Source organism: Zootoca vivipara, chromosome 8 (assembly GCF_965207765.1).
Source record: "Zootoca vivipara chromosome 8, rZooViv2.hap1.1, whole genome shotgun sequence".
Taxonomy (NCBI): domain Eukaryota; kingdom Metazoa; phylum Chordata; class Lepidosauria; order Squamata; family Lacertidae; genus Zootoca; species Zootoca vivipara.
Window position 1 is genome coordinate 49,456,422 of NC_142591.1, and position 16,953 is coordinate 49,473,374.

The 16,953-nt window shown below is 40.6% G+C and overlaps 1 protein-coding gene across 1 annotated transcript in view; it reads right to left on the reverse strand.

Moving 5' to 3' along the window:
- Positions 1 to 16,953, reverse strand: part of ST18 (ST18 C2H2C-type zinc finger transcription factor) — a 66,399-nt gene that overhangs the window by 31,971 nt on the left and 17,475 nt on the right. Inside the window, 6 exon segments of the mRNA XM_088675488.1 lie at positions 3,792 to 4,003; positions 5,160 to 5,365; positions 5,882 to 5,986; positions 7,860 to 7,950; positions 10,103 to 10,237; positions 12,919 to 13,707. Coding sequence (XP_088531614.1) covers positions 3,792 to 4,003; positions 5,160 to 5,365; positions 5,882 to 5,986; positions 7,860 to 7,950; positions 10,103 to 10,237; positions 12,919 to 13,707 — 1,538 coding nt within the window.

The following is a 16,953-nucleotide window of genomic DNA, read 5'->3' on the forward strand; positions in this document are numbered from 1 at the left end:
AGGGAAGAGAGGAAAAACAAATATGTTTTCATCCTACGGTAGTTTATGCTGTTTGCTTTTCTGTTTTGTTTTCTTTCAAGGCACAGTATGTATATGTCATTTTGTCCAAACATGTTGGGAGGAAAACACGCAAACATTAAATAGAATTCTTGGCAAGAGGCAGCTCAGAGGAGAAAGACAGAATGTACGGCTTGTTTCTTCCTCTTTGAGTGGCAGCCACATAAGCTATAAGATAAAACTGTGGGAAACTGTGACTTGATGGGATTGATATGTGATACTATATGACATGACAGAAAAACTTGCAGTAGAAGTTGTGAATCTTAAGAGCTCCAAAAATCATTTTGCCACCTTGTTGGACAAGCCCATGTGCAAGGGGTTAATCTGAAAAGCTTTACTTAAACTCTTGGTGCTATTTTTCTTTCAGTCACCCAAAAAATGAAACAAGAGAGACAGCTCTTGTTATTTAAGTGCATCAGGATTGTCAAAACCAACTCTATTTTTTTTTTGCTGGTAATTAACTATATTTGCATGCAGTTGATTGTAGACAAATGTAGAATATCTGCAATCTGATTCAGTTAGCCAAATTAATTTATAGAGGTTTGTACACAATATATGAAACACCACATGGGATCTCTGAGCCTTTTCTAGATACCACTATCACTGCCACTGTATTTTGGGAAAATAAATTTGTGATCATTTTATTTATGCTGCTAATTATACCTTTCCCTTAAAGCATGTATTGCCTTAAAACATTGTGTCTCATGGATGTTACTAGTATAACTGGATTGAATTTTGTATTGCAAACCCAGCGAATACAGCTATGAAGTGGTATCCTCTGGAAACAGATCCTCTGGAAACAGATCCTTCCGCAAGGCATGTTTCTGGCAGGAATTCCCACCAAGTGAAAAGGTCAGGAGACGTCACTAAAGTGTCCCTTGCACTTGGGTGAGGATTGCTGCAAGAAACATGCCCTCGAGGGAGGAAATGATTCTGAAGCATGTTGCACCTGAAATAAATCTCATTTCTAGAGCCTGGATTTTTTTCTTTTTCTTTTTTGCCATTCAGATGTGCTTTCCCCCCAGATTTAATCAAAAGCTGGATTTTTTAAAAAAAGAAAAGAGAAAGAGACTGGTGCCCTGTTCCAGAATGCATACTAATAAGGAAATAAAACTGACAGATAAGACAATCTGGAGACAATGAGGGATGCTTTTTGTCCTGATCCCTGGAGTTCGAATTTGAAAGCTGGTGGGCATCATTTCTACCTTTCCATCCATCCCATTCTCAAGACCCAGATTATATTTTCTTGCATTATGGTGAGCAGAATAGATAACATTTAAAGAGAGGATAGTTATAGGCAAGGCCAAAGAGAGGATATATTAATTCCAATTATGTTGCCAGTACCTTTTTGTTTTATTTTAGTAGATACAAGTAGAGCTATGGTGGGCTTCAGGAAGAATAACTGGATGCTGGCAGGTTACTTCACAGTCTTTGTTTAAAAACTCATGACTCAATCTACCAAGAACTTTTCATTGACAAGTAACTCTGAAACAAATAGAATTTACACAAAAGCACTGCTGTTCATTCATGTTTACATAGGAGATGTCACCAGTAGGGGTTTCTTTTCTGAGGGGCTGGGAGATTCACATGGAAAAGCTGGATTGGAGAGGAGAGAAAGTTATACCCTTTCAATTTTATTTTATTTTTAAATCCAAACTAAATGAAGGCATTTCCTGAGAAGGTGGTGCACAGGCTTGAAGTGCATCTTTGCAATTAAAAGAAAAATAATGTGCAGTGTGAACAAAAAAGCAAAGCGATGGTCAAATGAAAACCAAACAAGTTTACAGTATTTGATTCACTTTATATTTTCAAACCTCAGTGATTTGTTTTAGTTTAGGCACCTGCATCCATAGTCTATTGCAGTATGCATTTCTCTGTTTAAAAATCTCAATTTCCTAAAAAGGAGCACTATCCAAACCAAATAAAAAGAATGTGTGTGATTTTGGCTACTTCGTCTCTTTGAGCTTTGCTTGCCTTCACTCTGGCCAGAAGCTAATTCTCATTCTTCTGTCAGATATTTTGTACCACTGGTTGTCATTGTGCCCTGCTGGAAGTTTGGCAAAAGTGAAGGCTGGCAGAGAACAATGCCTGACGACCATTTTAATACATTTTTTTTTAATTTCTGGATGAAAATCACACCCACCCACCTCCTATATGCCCCAAATGCTGCCACGAGTGGTTACGATTGCCTTCCGCTTTTTTGGCAAACGCAAAACAGGTGTACAGCTGAAGAAGAAGAACAATAATCTTATGCCTGGTCCCTTTATTACCTTTCTTTGGCAAGAAAGGTCTGTTTCTAAGGTCAGCCAAAGGTAGGGGAAGCAATTTAATACAGCCTCTGGCACCAGTCTCCTTTTCAACAAGAGGGGGTGGGGGTGGCAAAGTAATATCTGCCATAGCCCAGCTCTAGAAAATGTCTCTGGCCAATATCGTGAATAAAAGCCGTGGATGCAGAGATAGCCAGCAACACACCCTGGGCCCTAAAAATGGAGCTGTCTTGATAGGCAGGCTTTGAATGCAAGGATGCCACTATTGTTGGCTCTGAGAACCTGGCTGCTGCAACGGCAGTCAGGTGCGGGGGGGGGGGGGGCAGGTAGGAAAAGCAGAAAATTCTACTGCACTTGAAGACAGGACTCAGATATAGAATCTGATTTTGCCCATGTGGTAAAAAGATGAGCTCTCCCACTAGGCAAAGCAGTCAGTTATGTGGAACAGGAGTCCCGCTGAAGAAGCATCTCTTCAGCCAGGATAACTGCTCTCAAGATCCTGTTGTTATGAGTCTGCTGCTGCATTACACAGTGGAAAGCTTGCTAAACAGACATCTCTCTGTGTCCCAGAGAACGTCTCCAAGTACAAAGGCAATGTTGTATGTGCCATTCTATAAGACTTTTCATTCATCACCCTTTTCCATGCCCTGCTCCCATCTATCTTTTCTACAAGATGGATTATGTGAGCTGCTGCCAATGCCATAGTCCAGTCCCTAATGGTGCTATGAATGGTTTCCAAAGGTACTAATACAGCTTTCAACAACAACGGGCCGAAGTTGTTTGTTTTCTGGGTTTCATAGCCAGAGGTGTTTCATACCCTATGGAGCAAGGTTTTTCACAACACAAAAATAACTTTTGTAACTCTTAATACACCCTGAAAATGAAACTTGATTACAATGAAATAGGCAGAGTTATCAATGGGCTACTAAAATGGTCTATCCCTATGTTCATCACACAACGCACCTTTTATTCACCTCTTTAAAATATTCAGTGGAATTATCAGTAACAAAAACAGCAAAACAGGTCTGTGATAGCCCCTCCCCACCTCTTTTCTATTAATTTTAATAACCAGACTAATGCTGGTAACTTGCAGTAGTATTTGCACCATGCAAATAAGCCTCATTTCAACAGATTCTGCACCACTGTCCCCTCAAAACCATTTCTGGAGTTCTCCCCCACTTTCCATTATTATTATTATTATTATTATTATTATTATTATTATTATTATTATTATTATTATTACCTTCCACAACACAGTTTTTGCATTTCCTTTCTTCTGCTATCTCCCCCACCCCCACCCTCCCATCTCTCTTCAAAAGAACAAGCAAAAAGGGGCTGCTCTTTTTCCTTCTCTCTCTCTCTCTCTCTCTCTCTCGGAAGGAATTGAATGCAATCACTAATATGAAAGACAGTTTATTCACACAGTTCAGTAGCTAGCACACCCTCCAGGTTCTTGGACTTGCCTACCTTGGCAGACAAACTCAGTGGTTTGTTGGAGAGGATCTCTGCTGCTTCCCTGCAGTGGGTGGAAAGGTTCAGGATTGCAGCAGCTGCTGCTATGTGGGTGTCTTCACTACATTGACCGTAGCCATAAGAGTTGGCATGGCAAGGGCTCTGTGTGTGGGCGCTAGCACTAGGCAGCCGATTAGAAAATTTCCCTGGATTTGAAAAATGCTTTGCTGTTGAAAAGAGATTTGATTAGAAATAGCTTGAGTGCAACTGTCCCCCTGTTAAAGATACTGGGGTTTTTATGTATTATCGTTTTATACAATAAAAACAGGCAAATAATACATTAAAATAAGTCTGGTTGGTTTTTTTTACTGGAAGCTCTACCATTGCTATTAAGAAGCATCAGAATTGAATGCATTTAAAACATGAGATCATGAGATTAGTTAAGAAACCCAGAGTTGCTTTATAAATTCACAGGTGCTCCCATTTTCAGCGAGAGCCTAAATTGTGGGTCCTTTCCTTAAGACTTAATCACTCCTTACACAAGAAATCTTTTACTTCCATCAAGTCCAGTGGTGGATGAATAAAGAACAAACAATATTTGGCTCAGTTGTAATTTAAACACAAATGGGCTTGTAAACTTTATTAACATAAACATGATGAATTCCATGGAACTCTGAGTTATAATATATAAAACCAAAGCAAAATTAATCGGCCTAAGCTATAACAATGCTGGGTTGTAGCCAAAAATGGTTTGCCTCAAATTTACTGCAATGTTTTGCTCTTCTTGTGATATCAGTTTGAATCTTAGAAGGCTGGAGCAGTTAAATAAAATATAATTAACAAATGTTAATTATAGTATACATAAGGAAAATGAATATAAAGCATACTGTAAGTGTCAGCTATATTAAAAATCACCTATGTCACCCCTATGTCACCTCAGAAGTAAATGCAATTAAGGACACAGGACAGAATCTGCAATGTGTGTGATCGGGACCAGCTATTCCTTTACTATGGTAAGGTGAGGAACCAAGAGCTCTCCATATGTTGTTAGACTTCAGCTCCATGGCCAATGGTCAGGGAGGGTGGGAGTTGTAGTCTGGTAAAATATGGTTCCCATCACCCTTTTATGGTATGTTTGGAAATGTTTTGGTCAACCAGTGCTGCTTAGCTCTGCTAGGCTATATCCAATTAAGGTTAGATTGCATTGGTTTTAGATGCTAATGTGCATATTTTTATGCTGCTGAGGATGTTATGTTATTATCCACCCTGAAACAGTTTTTTTTGCAATGAAAGGCAGAATATAAATTTTGGAAACACAATAAGATAATGTTCATATATTCATGCTAGCTGATATAGATATGGAGATTGAATTTGTCCACTTACATTCAAGGAACTGTGGGGGGGTTTGTCCTTGCATAGCTGGCACCAATGTACGTTTGCCAAAGACTTGGGCATCAAAGCTAGCATAGTCGAATGGTACTTTCCCACATTTCTCTTGCTCTCTTATGAAGGAGGTTCTGGGGGATGGTGCTGGTTGAGCAGATCGGCAGCTATGCTGAGATATCTCAAGTTGCTTCACCAAGTTTGTTCTGCAGAGACAATGAAGGGAACGATAGGAAAGAACAACAGTGAGTATGGTTTCAATAATGCTGCAGTGTTGAGTGCTCCTGTTAAGTACTCCAGCTAGCCATCTTTGCCATTCTTCAGGATACTCCATCCCATTCCCCCTCCCACCTAGTTTTCCCATTTCCACTCCCCACGATAGTTAGCATTCTGTGGCTACTGTACATGCACAGTCCTTACTGTGCTAGTTTTTACCCCATTTACTAACTGCATGCATAATACATTTTGTACTCATGGAAAAGGAGTCACAAAGTTAGTTCTTCATGCAGGAAAAGACACCTGATCTGTACAGAATGAAACAAAACACCGGAAGTAGCTGGCTAAATTTGCACTGCAATCTGTTTACTCATCCCAAGTTTCCTGTGTCTTGCACAGGACACTATGGATTTGATTACGACTTTTTTCTTTAAAGCAAACGGGAACATTTCAGGGTATTTCACGTTATAATGTTAGCATAATGTTATAATGTAAGTGAAGCATACCTGTGGACCTGATCATGGCACTGCCCTGTTTGGGGAGACTCATGCTGATTTTTTTCCTGAGACATTGCCATTTTTTCAGCTGCAGCAATTGGACAACCAGAAAGACTGTTTAAAAGAGATTTTCCACATATGAGGAGCCGTGAACAACCTGCATTTCTTCTCTCCAAAGATCTTTATAGTGCATTCTGGCAGCATAATCAAAATACTCCCCACATGATTCTGGGGTTCATCTAGATCTCACTATTCTAATTTACGGAAGTCCAACCATGTCTCTTTCCAGAGCTAACTCAGGCATATGTTTCCTGCTGGGGCTTCTCCCCTCTGCATTTTTTGAGGATCCCTTGATTGTTGCAGGTTTGGGGCACTCTTGAGCAAGATGTTCTCAATAGGAAGGTCTGCCCTTGTCCTCACTGTTGCCCATTCATTTGACCTCTCCCTCTGTGTCCAGTGATGCTACTCTTAATATCTGCCCTGTTAGGCTGCCCTTGCTCATCCACTCATACTTCAGCCCTGGGCTGTGAACTTCTCACCTGCCCTTCACTACCATCACCAGCAGTAAAGTTGGCTGTGTAAATATTATATTCATAATATAATGCTCATTTCCGCATCTATTTCTGTTGGGGTGAAGTCAACCCAAGCCAAATGTATCAATGATTTTGGTGTGTTGGATAAAATCATGATGAATCATAACCTGAACATATGTTGAGGAAGTCAGAAGAAGTACATTTGGGGTTGAAGGGAATCAAATCAGATTGCTTTCACCACATAAAACTGGTTTTATCTGTGTTCCTTTGGAATTTGCTTTAATTTCTGCTATTCCTGGTTAGGAATCTTTATGATTTCATATACAATTAAGGTGAAGCAACACAACTATTTAACTTATATACAAATATGCAATTCAAAGCAAAAGTAAAAAATAATATCAGAGAGTGGGCAGCACACATTTATATGGATCTTCCCTGTCTCTTTGGGCAGAAGTGGTGATCTGCCTGCCTGTTAGCTTAGTCTCCCCACTCTCACCCAAGTAATTTCATCTGCCCTCTGAGAACTCAGAAATGCAACAACGGCTTCTGCAGCACGTACCTCTGCTGCACTGAGCTGGAAGGAGAGAGTTACGGTAAATCATGCCCTCTCTGCTCATCAAATCAATGATCTGTAGAGCAGAGGGCAAAATTTAACTTGGTACTGGGCAGGGCAGAGTTTCCTCTCTGACCACCACTGTAATGGGGAGAAATAACCTTTGCTCTTCTTCTGATCTGCACAGATTGCTGGGAAGTGGGGGGGGACCCCTCTCTGAATGTGTGTGTGCTCTGATGAGAGTGTAATGTGTGCATGCTCACTTTTTTAGACATACCCACACCCATGGCATGGGTTCCCCAGAGAGCAATCACCCCAAAAAGGCTAGCCACCCTATCTCAAAGCATTGGTGTCAATAGCTTACGATCAATGAGTGAACCTATTTCTATTGCATTTATCCATAAACACCTAATATTTTCAATACTGCACTAAAGTAAATTGTAAATTGACACAATCCAGTGAAAGTTAAGCACTTTGAACTCTCAAATATTCCAATGGGACCATTAAATATGTGCTTAACTCTCTGCCACTGAAGACACTAAATCTAGAAGTACTTCATTTTGGCTGGATTGTGTCCTAAAATTGTACACACTGTACAAATACCACTTGTAGGGTATAAGCGATGGTTTTATGGGGGTAGGATTGCAGGAGCCAAGTACCTATGCTGCCATTTTGATATTACTTGAGTGACAAATATTAATTAAAATGTTCCCTTCTTGATCAGGCTAGTTTCGGGATGGGGCAACAGTAGCCCTGCAGATGTTGTTGGGTTGCAGCTCCCATCAACTTTGATCATTGGCCAGTTGGGGATGGAGGGAACTGGATTTCAACAACATCTGGAGATGACTGTTTCTGCATCCCTGGCCTAGATTATCACGAGTGGTAACAGACTAGGATTTACCTCCTGTGAGTGTTGCGATTGCTGTTGACATGTCCTCTTCCTGTACATCCAGGAGTGGGGCACTTTAGAACATTTTCATGCATTGCAAGGACTAAAAAGAAGAAGAAAAGAGTGACCCAAACACATATGATCGTGACAGTGCGATTCCTCGATCAAAACTTGGAGATACTGTACAGAAGTTCAGTGGTTGTAGTCATAAAAGAAAACTAAGCATTTTCTACATGAACAAGGAGTTCCAAATGTTTGAGCCATCATGGGCCTTCATGGAACTGTGAACTCCACACATAAGGGATAGCAACCCTGCTATTTTCTACATGGTCATGCATCTCTGGAGGAAGGGGAGATGTCAAGGGTCTCTGGTACTGCCAAGCTTGTTGGGTCCTTCAACCTACTTTAACCTTAGTGTCAACCTCCCACCACTGGCGGAGGAATGCAGGGGGAGCGCACCGCCCCGGCAGCGTGATCCTGGTGGGGTGCCATCACGGCTGCCTCCCAAGCTGGGTGCCACGCCTTCACAGGCAGTGTGTCCCGCCCCCAGGATGCATGTCACGCCCCTGGGCCGCACGCCAGCCCCAGCCCCGCCTGCTGTCTGCCCCCCGGTGCCAGAGCATGAAGCTCCGCCATTGCCTCCCATCATGTAAGCACATCAGAGGCTGATGAAAACAACTCATGTCCCAGGATAAAAGATTATAGGTGCACCCAGGGCTCCCCCCCCCTTAAAAATGTTTAGGGGTACTCTCATTTTGACTCAAGAAAACCACTATTTTATAGTTCAAATCAGGAAAAGTAAATACTGTAAGTGGACAAAAGTACAAATTTTCACAAAATGTTTAGGGGTATGCGTACCCCTGCGTACCCCCAGAAAAAAGCACTGGGTGCACCTTCTCACAACCCTCTCAGGCAGCAATATTTTACTCCAAAAGTCATTTCAGAAGTAAACTGCTGTCAGTGAGCAGTGCAGTGTGTGGTAAAATGCTTTGTTCACTTCATTGTGCCTGCTCCTCCTGAGATGAAGTACCACCATAAATGACTACTGTTTGGGAAGGTAGGCACAAGGGAACCCTGAGGAGCCAGGCTTTATGGCTGGGGCACATAACTCAGCTCATTAAAGCACCAAGGTTTTTCCCAGCTGATCTCCAAGTCACTGTTTCTTGATTTCAATGCAAGCAGACTGCACAAATGCATGTGCAGTTTATCTTTTTAAATATAGGGGTAATAATGCCACTAGAATAACCTTAGATGGAAAATGTTTGTTTTGAACAGTGTTGCTTGATGTGGTGAGAGAATGCAGTCTACAACAGTAACAGATCTAAGTTCTGTAAATGGAGGGTCTGGAACTTTTGACCCTCCAGATATTGCTGGATTACAGCTTCCATCATGACTGATCACTGTTGATGCTAACTGAGGCTGATGGGAATTGTAGTTCAGCAACATATGGAGGGCCAAAGGTTCCACACCCCTGCAGTAAATGTATATACACATGTGTGAGAAATAGTGAGCAAGTAAGGGAGCTTGGGACGCAGGTGGCGCTGTGGGTTAAACCACAGAGCCTAGGGCTTGCCGATCAGAAGGTCGGCAGTTCGAATCCCTGCGACGGGGTGAGCTCCCGTTGCTCGGTCCCAGCTCCTGCCAACCTAGCAGTTTGAAAGCACGTCAAAGTGCAAGTAGATAAATAGGTACCGCTACAGCAGGAAGGTAAACAGCGTTTCCGTGCGCTGCTCTAGTTCGCCAGAAGCGGCTTTGTCATGATGGCCACATGACCTGGAAGCTGTACGCCGGCTCCCTTGGCCAATAATGCAAGATGAGCGCCACAACCCCAGAGTCGGTCACGACTGGACCTAATGGTCAGGGGTACCTTTACCTTTACCTTTAAGAGAGCTTAGTGAGTTATACAGCTCTGAAAGGCTGTGTGCAAGTATTTAACTCAGAAGTAGCCAACTCTCCAGAGGTTGTGGAGTACAGCTCCCATCAGCATCAGACAGCATGGCCAATCACCAGGGATTATAGGACTTGCATTCTGAATTACTGGGAGGGCACCATGTTGGAAACCCCTGGTGTGAATGGATGACTGGATGCCATGTAAGAAGCCATTGTGGCTTCACACTCTGCCAAGTAGTTGTATAAGTTCAGAAAGCACTACAGCCATGCTACTGAGAGGCCAGTGGACGGAAAGAGATCAAGAGTGCCAAAATGACCACACTCCTCAAGAAATCACACACAAATTATAAAGATATTGTACTTACTTTCAAGTGGCACTCTAACTTTATGTGGACAACCTGAAAGACTGCGGTGGTGTGGATACAATCCCGTCACATGCCCTGTGCCATCACATCCTGGAATGGGACATTTGGTCTCTCTCTTTTCAGGCCTAGGCAAATCTGCAGAAAATAGCAATGCAGTCTTGTCACCTACATGGAACATTGCTCAGTGTGTGTGTGGAGGGAGAGAGGGGAGGGAATGGTTTTAAGAGGCAGCGGTTCTCTGTCAAGGTGTTAAGTACACTGAAATCCTACATACATTTTAACATTCTTAAATCAATTATTTTAACCAAATTGTTCAAACTGAAGGTTTTGGAATGGTGAATATATTTGAGTCACGAGAAAGAAAATTGGAACCATCCATGAATAAATAATAATAAAATCTTTAGAGAGCCTTGAATATTAAAAGATTTTCCAGGGGCAGGTATCAGAAAACAAACTGTTCCTGGTAAATTGGGACAGCTGAAAAAATATGAGCTAAGGTCGTCACAGTGGAACAATCTACCATATTGTCTATGTTGATGAGTAGTTGTATCTTCTCCTTATATGTTGTATGTATAGCTATTTCCTTATATATCTAATCCACATAACAAAAACAAACTATAATATACTAAAGTGAAGTGTATCCATTTGCAATAAGGGCAATTGTGGTATTTGCAAGTAGCTTGCAGATAGATGTGTTTATAGACAAAGCCACAAGGAAAGTTTGTGTCTGTGTTCTTAAGTTTTTCTCTTTGTAGCTTCCCTGATCTGTTGCTTCCCACCTAGTTCAGCCAATAATTCATTTTCAATCATTCTTCATGCTCTTGCCTTCATAACACTTTATGGGGAAAAGACCATCATATAAAGCATCATCAAGGGCTTAACCTTCTTGAAGAAAGCCCATCATTATTTTTCAAGGCTTCCAGTTCATTTTTCAAGGCTTCCAGTTCTCCAACCTCAGTCCAATGAAGGGGGTATATCTCTCAAGAGTCTTGCTGTATGTTACTGGCTCCCTTCTTTATCCTTCACATCCTATAACCCAGCAGCTTTGGCTTCACCTAATGTTCAAGACTGGACACAGTGGGATATTCCCGTGCCCACCCCATTTCCAGGTCACCAATGCCATCACTAACCACTGCAGCACATAACCAAACCAAGAGAGTCTATGGGTAACTCAGCATCAGAGAATAAACACCCTCCCTGATGCTGATCACACCATTGGTTTAACAAGGCTCATATTGCCCAAGAAAGCATGGCAGCGGAGGCTAAGAAGACATTGGTTGCTGGAAAAACAGAGAAATAATAGGAGAACTGGCTATGGAATGGAGAGAGGAAGAGAATTGGAAATCAGAAATGTTCAACAGGACCCATGGGAACCTGCTATTCTCAATAGAGAGTTGTTTACCCTTATTATACATAGACGTGCATCACCCGTTACATTACGCTATCTAAATATAATATATAGAAATAATACAATATGATATAATTAAATGCAGTGCAACATATTACAAAATAAATAAGTACATCCATTCATTCGCTGGGTAGTTTTTCCTAAAGTATCCTCCATGTACTTAAGAGTTTGGAATTCTAGACACTGAGGCATCATTTTTAAGCTAAGATTATTATAGTGGTGAGGATTAAAGGCTAACCAGGAACACTTTGAAATTCTTATTATCTGCAAATTATTCTGACAACTAGGAGCTGAATTCATTCCATTGCACCCAGTACAAATCTACAGTATTATATATATATATATATATATATATATATATATATATATATATATATACATATATATATATGTGTGTGTGTGTGTGTGTGTGTGTGTGTGTGTGTTTGTTACATTTCTACACCACCTTTCATTAGAGAATCACAGGGTGGTTTACAATAAAGCATAACATAATAACAAACAAAAACAGTACCCCTCCCCTGCTATAAAAGGCCATAGTTTGTTTAATTAATTAGGATTGTTTTTGCCTGGTACCTAATGATATGTAATGAAGGTGCCAGGCAAGCCTCCCCGGGGAGAGCATTCCACAAATGGGGAGAAACTACAGAAAATGCCTGTTCCTTTGTTGCCACCCTCTGGACCGCTTGTGGAGGAGGCACACATAGAAGGGCCTCAGATGATGATCACAGTCAGTTCATAGGAGGAGAGGTGTTCCTTGAGTTATTGTGGCTCTGAGTTGTTTAAGGCTTTTATAGGTCAAAGCCAGCACTTTGAATTGGGCCTGGAAAGTAATTGGTAGCCAAACCATTTTGCCCTGGTAAGCAACTTGGCTGCTGAATTCTGCACCAGCTGAACTTTCCAAACCATCTTCAAAGGCAGTGCCACATATAGCACATTGCAGAACTTGGATGTGTATATGAAACATTGTATGGAAATTTTGCTAACTCTCACAATGTTTTCAGACCACAGCAGAAGCACAAACATATAGGTTTGGGGGGTAACTGCCTACCATACTTTTTATATTATTCTGTCAATCTGAACAACTTTATACATTCCTCACTGAACCATATAGTGGTTTCTCACTTGGGAATTGCTGTCACTGGCAGTGACATCACTGCAATGTACTAAATGGTGAGCTATCAAAGCAGGGTAGCAGTGAGCTCAGGGGAGTTTGGGAACAGCAATGTAAGTGCCAGGTTGCCTCTGCCCCTCTGCCTTATCAATATACTATGCTGGAATTCAATAGGACACCGCTGCCAGGCCAGGTTCATGGCAGTCACTTCTCCCAGCTGAGCGCTGTTGGTGTGGAGAAATCACCAGCTGTCTACACAAATGCACACTCCACTCTGAACAAGGAAAGTGAACTTACGTTTGTTGCTATAGATTGGTCTACCACAAAGATCAATCACTTTGGCTTGTCTTCTTTCACCAGCAAGATGCTCTAGTAAGAACCTGTCCAGTTCTTTGTAGGTGCTATGAAAGACATGGCCCTGCTCTGCCTGCAGAGCTATTGCTCGTTCCAGCAAGCTCAAGTTATGTTTTGTTTTATCCAAGTCAAATGACATTTCTGTATTTTCTGATAGACACTCATCTTCCTCGCTGTCTGGAAATGGATTTTTACTCCTGTTGCTGAAAGATTCAACATGCGACTCCTGTGATTCTTGTGGCCCTGTATCTGAGTCAAAAATGGTTTCAGAGTTGTTGAAATCTGCTTCTTCGGTTTTGACCCCTGACACTTTTACGACATCCTGCTGATTACATCCTACAATATATGTTGTATTTAGAGGAAGTTTGACACTTATCTCTTCAGAGAAATTTGAGGAGCTATCCCATTCATTGTCCAGAATTTCAGAACTACTTTCATTATCCTCAGAGGAGCAGAACTGTGGGTCCGAAACACAAATTCTGTCTTTTCTTACTAATGAGTTAATCATGTAACATTCATCAAAGTTGTTATTGTCCATTTCTAAGGACTTGCTGCTACTGTCCCTCAGTTTATTATTCTCTGGGGGATCTGGAGTTTCTTTCTCTGTTTTTTCAAAGTTAGTTAAAGATTTGGCCATTAGGTCCTGGTAGCTGCCGTAATTGTCCGTCATTTGATCATTTTCTTGCACATCCAAATTAGGGGTGGCTTTTGCTGGTGTTATATTAGTCTCTTCTAGAGGTAGGAAAAAGAGAAAAAGCACAACATTAAAAGAAATTCCTTCTTCTTTGACCACAATCCACAAGCCACTTACTTATAAATTAGTCTCATTCATATTAAGTAATTTAAGTTGATAGGTTTGCTCAAGACAAATATCTGTTTTATGAACATGAACTAGAATCATATTGAGCAAACATGCTTTCCAGTACAGCAAACTTCCCCAACCTGGTTCCCTCCTGACTATAATTACATTGTCGGTATTCCTCTGAATATCAGTTACTGAGAATTATGTGGGTGGAATGCTGCTGTGCTCAGATTCTGCTTGTATTTTTTCATATAGCGGCGCCTTGGTTTTCAAACGCCTTGGTACTCAAATGCCTTGGTTCCCAAACGCTGAAAACCCGGAAGTGTGTGTTCCAGTTTTTGAATGTTTTTTGGAAGCCAAATGTCTGATGCAGCTGTCAGCTATTGTTTTCAGGGCGCCTGCACCAATCTGAAGCTGCACCTTGGTTTTTGAACATTTTGGAAGTCAAACAGACTTCCGGAATGGAATAAGTTTGGCACTTTTGTTTTTGCTATTTATTTTGCGTTTTTGTTTTTGCTGCTTTTTCAGTTAATTTGTTTTTGTGACTGTGTGGAACCGAGTTCAGCTACTGATTGATTGATTGTGTGACTGCAGAAATGGATAAAAATCCCCAATCCCTGATGACTATCATCAGTGCAGGTAAGGAAAAAATTATTTTTTTAATTTTATCACCTACAATACTGTCTTATTTATTTTATAGTACAGTACATTGATTATTGCTTTCATTTCATGGATCAATGGTCTCGTTAGATAGTAAAATTCATGTTAAATTGCTGTTTTAGGGGTTGTTTTTAAAAGTCTGGAACGAATTAATCTGTTTTGCATTACTTTCTATGGGAAAGAATGCCTTGGTTTTGAAACGCTTTGGTTTTGGAATGGACTAATTTTGAGAACCACAGTATCACTATGTAGGCATCTGGCCACTGTGAGAACAGGATGTGTTAGACTAGATGGGCCACTGACTTGATCCAGCAGGCTCCTATGTTCTTAATTCCCATCATTCTTAACCATCGACTAAGGTAGCTGGACCTAACGGGAGTTATACTCAAAAACATCTGGAGGGCACCAACTTGAGGAAGGTTGCAGGAGAGAATACTTTAAATATATACTATAACTGGCCAATTCAAATGACCAGAATATTGTGTTGTGAATATACAGAGAAGATCCATGCAACAACTGTGTGATCGTTTCAGCATGTACCCATTTCACACATGAACACCTTGCAGTAAATAGAACTTTGGTTGTGACTCTGGAACATGCATAAAGTATCACACAGCTCCTTGACTACGTGGCTCTTTTGTGTTTGAAGCTGGCATGTTAATTTAAACATTACAAGAAAAAGACACATTGCCTGTGTATTGGTTTGGAATATCATGTATAACAAAATCCTTGGATGCTGCTGCACTAAATGTACTTGTGAAGCTGCTCCTAGTTTCACTGACGTCAGTGGGGACATATTTCCAAAAAGTGGGCCATTAGTTCTACCATAGTCTGAAAAGCTATTGGGGGGGGGGAACGAACATAGCGCTTGCAGTGACTGAACTGCTTATTCCTCCAGTATTCCAGTGTAGTTTGAAACATGTGAGGGCAGAATAAAGCTATCCTGGACACAGCTAAAGGTTTTGGTACTATTATAACTTTATGCTGAAGAAGAATCTCCATACTGGGTAGCAGTTTCACAGCGCCATATTCCCATCCATTCTCTCCCTTCTGCTTCAGACTACAGCAAACATGCAAGGATGGCCTGATGGCTGTAGCAGCCCTGAAGTTAGGGTAAGGTGTCTGCTCTTCATTGAGGAGGTGTTGACTTGCTGCTGTGATGAAACAAAGCTTTCAAAAATATCAGATAAATGTAACATTGTCACCTACAGTTGCATCACGTGCTTTTTAGACTGCTCTTAGTGTTTTATTTTAAATTGTTGTAACCCACCCTGGAGCCTTATGAAGGGTGGATAGTAAATAAATAGGAGGAGGAGGAGGAACAACAACAACAACATTCCTTCTCTTCTCCATAGATTTTTTAAATATATAAAATGAATGCTCTGGGTCACTTTTGGTTTAATGAAAGACCTGAATTCTATAGCTCACAGGACACGTGTTAGAAACAATCATGGGAGTCATAGAACTAAAGAATATATTAGATCACAAGGGGGATTTTTTTTTAAAAAAAGAGTAGATTTTTATTTTTACTAAAGGATGGCAAAATACACGTGTATCTTGTGTTAAGAAACATTTTTTTTCTTTGAAATCACAGCAGGAAACAGAAGGTAGTAAAGGCTACTGGAAAGGGGTGTCAAATGCTGAAATACAATAAATCCTTTGTGTCTCATTTAGTTTTTTTCTAAACATTTCCCCCCCTGACAAGGACACTCCAAAATACATCTCCATCATCTTTCTTTCTGGTAATTATCTCCCTAAAATCAACACTGGTCTGCCAGGATCAAGTAAATATTACCATAGTAACTAAAAGCATTTTTGGATGAAAGGAAGAATTTAGCCACAACACTAGCCCCTTCAATAATGCTGATTATAGGGTGCATTCTTTAGTTGGGATGTATTCAACATAAACTGGAATGGTCTACGTTTTACTTCCTAGAAGGGGGAAAACTGAGATAAACAAGCTTACAATAAAATAGATAAGACAGTCTGGTTCTTTGCAGAATCCATGTCAGACCAACTCTGGGTTTAAATCATAAATTAAATATCATCTAAAAATGCAAATGAAGTTTTGTCTCAACAACAGTGAGCTATTAAGAGAAAGTGTAAAGGGTTATCATAATTTCAAAGTATTATCAACTACAGAAAACAAATAAAAAGCATTTTCAGTGAATATGTCCAATTCATTGAACTATTCTCTCAATCCACTTAACGACCCACATGTGTACAATAATGATTTATAGACATTATACCTAATTATGCATATTTGGACTATGGTGGAGTGCCTAACAAAAGCTCTAGAAAGCAACAATTACCTCTGTTGCTTAGCTACATAGTTTAAAATATTCCTATTAAGTGCAGATTATTGTGGAAGGGGGGAGGAGACACAAATGCACATGTGCCATCACAATGCATTTCACTTTACGGCTGCCAAACTGTTAGCATTTTGGGTCATTTCCAGTTTATCTAATTGTTTGGTTCAACTGTTTGTTATACATTAAAGGAAAATATTTATTAGT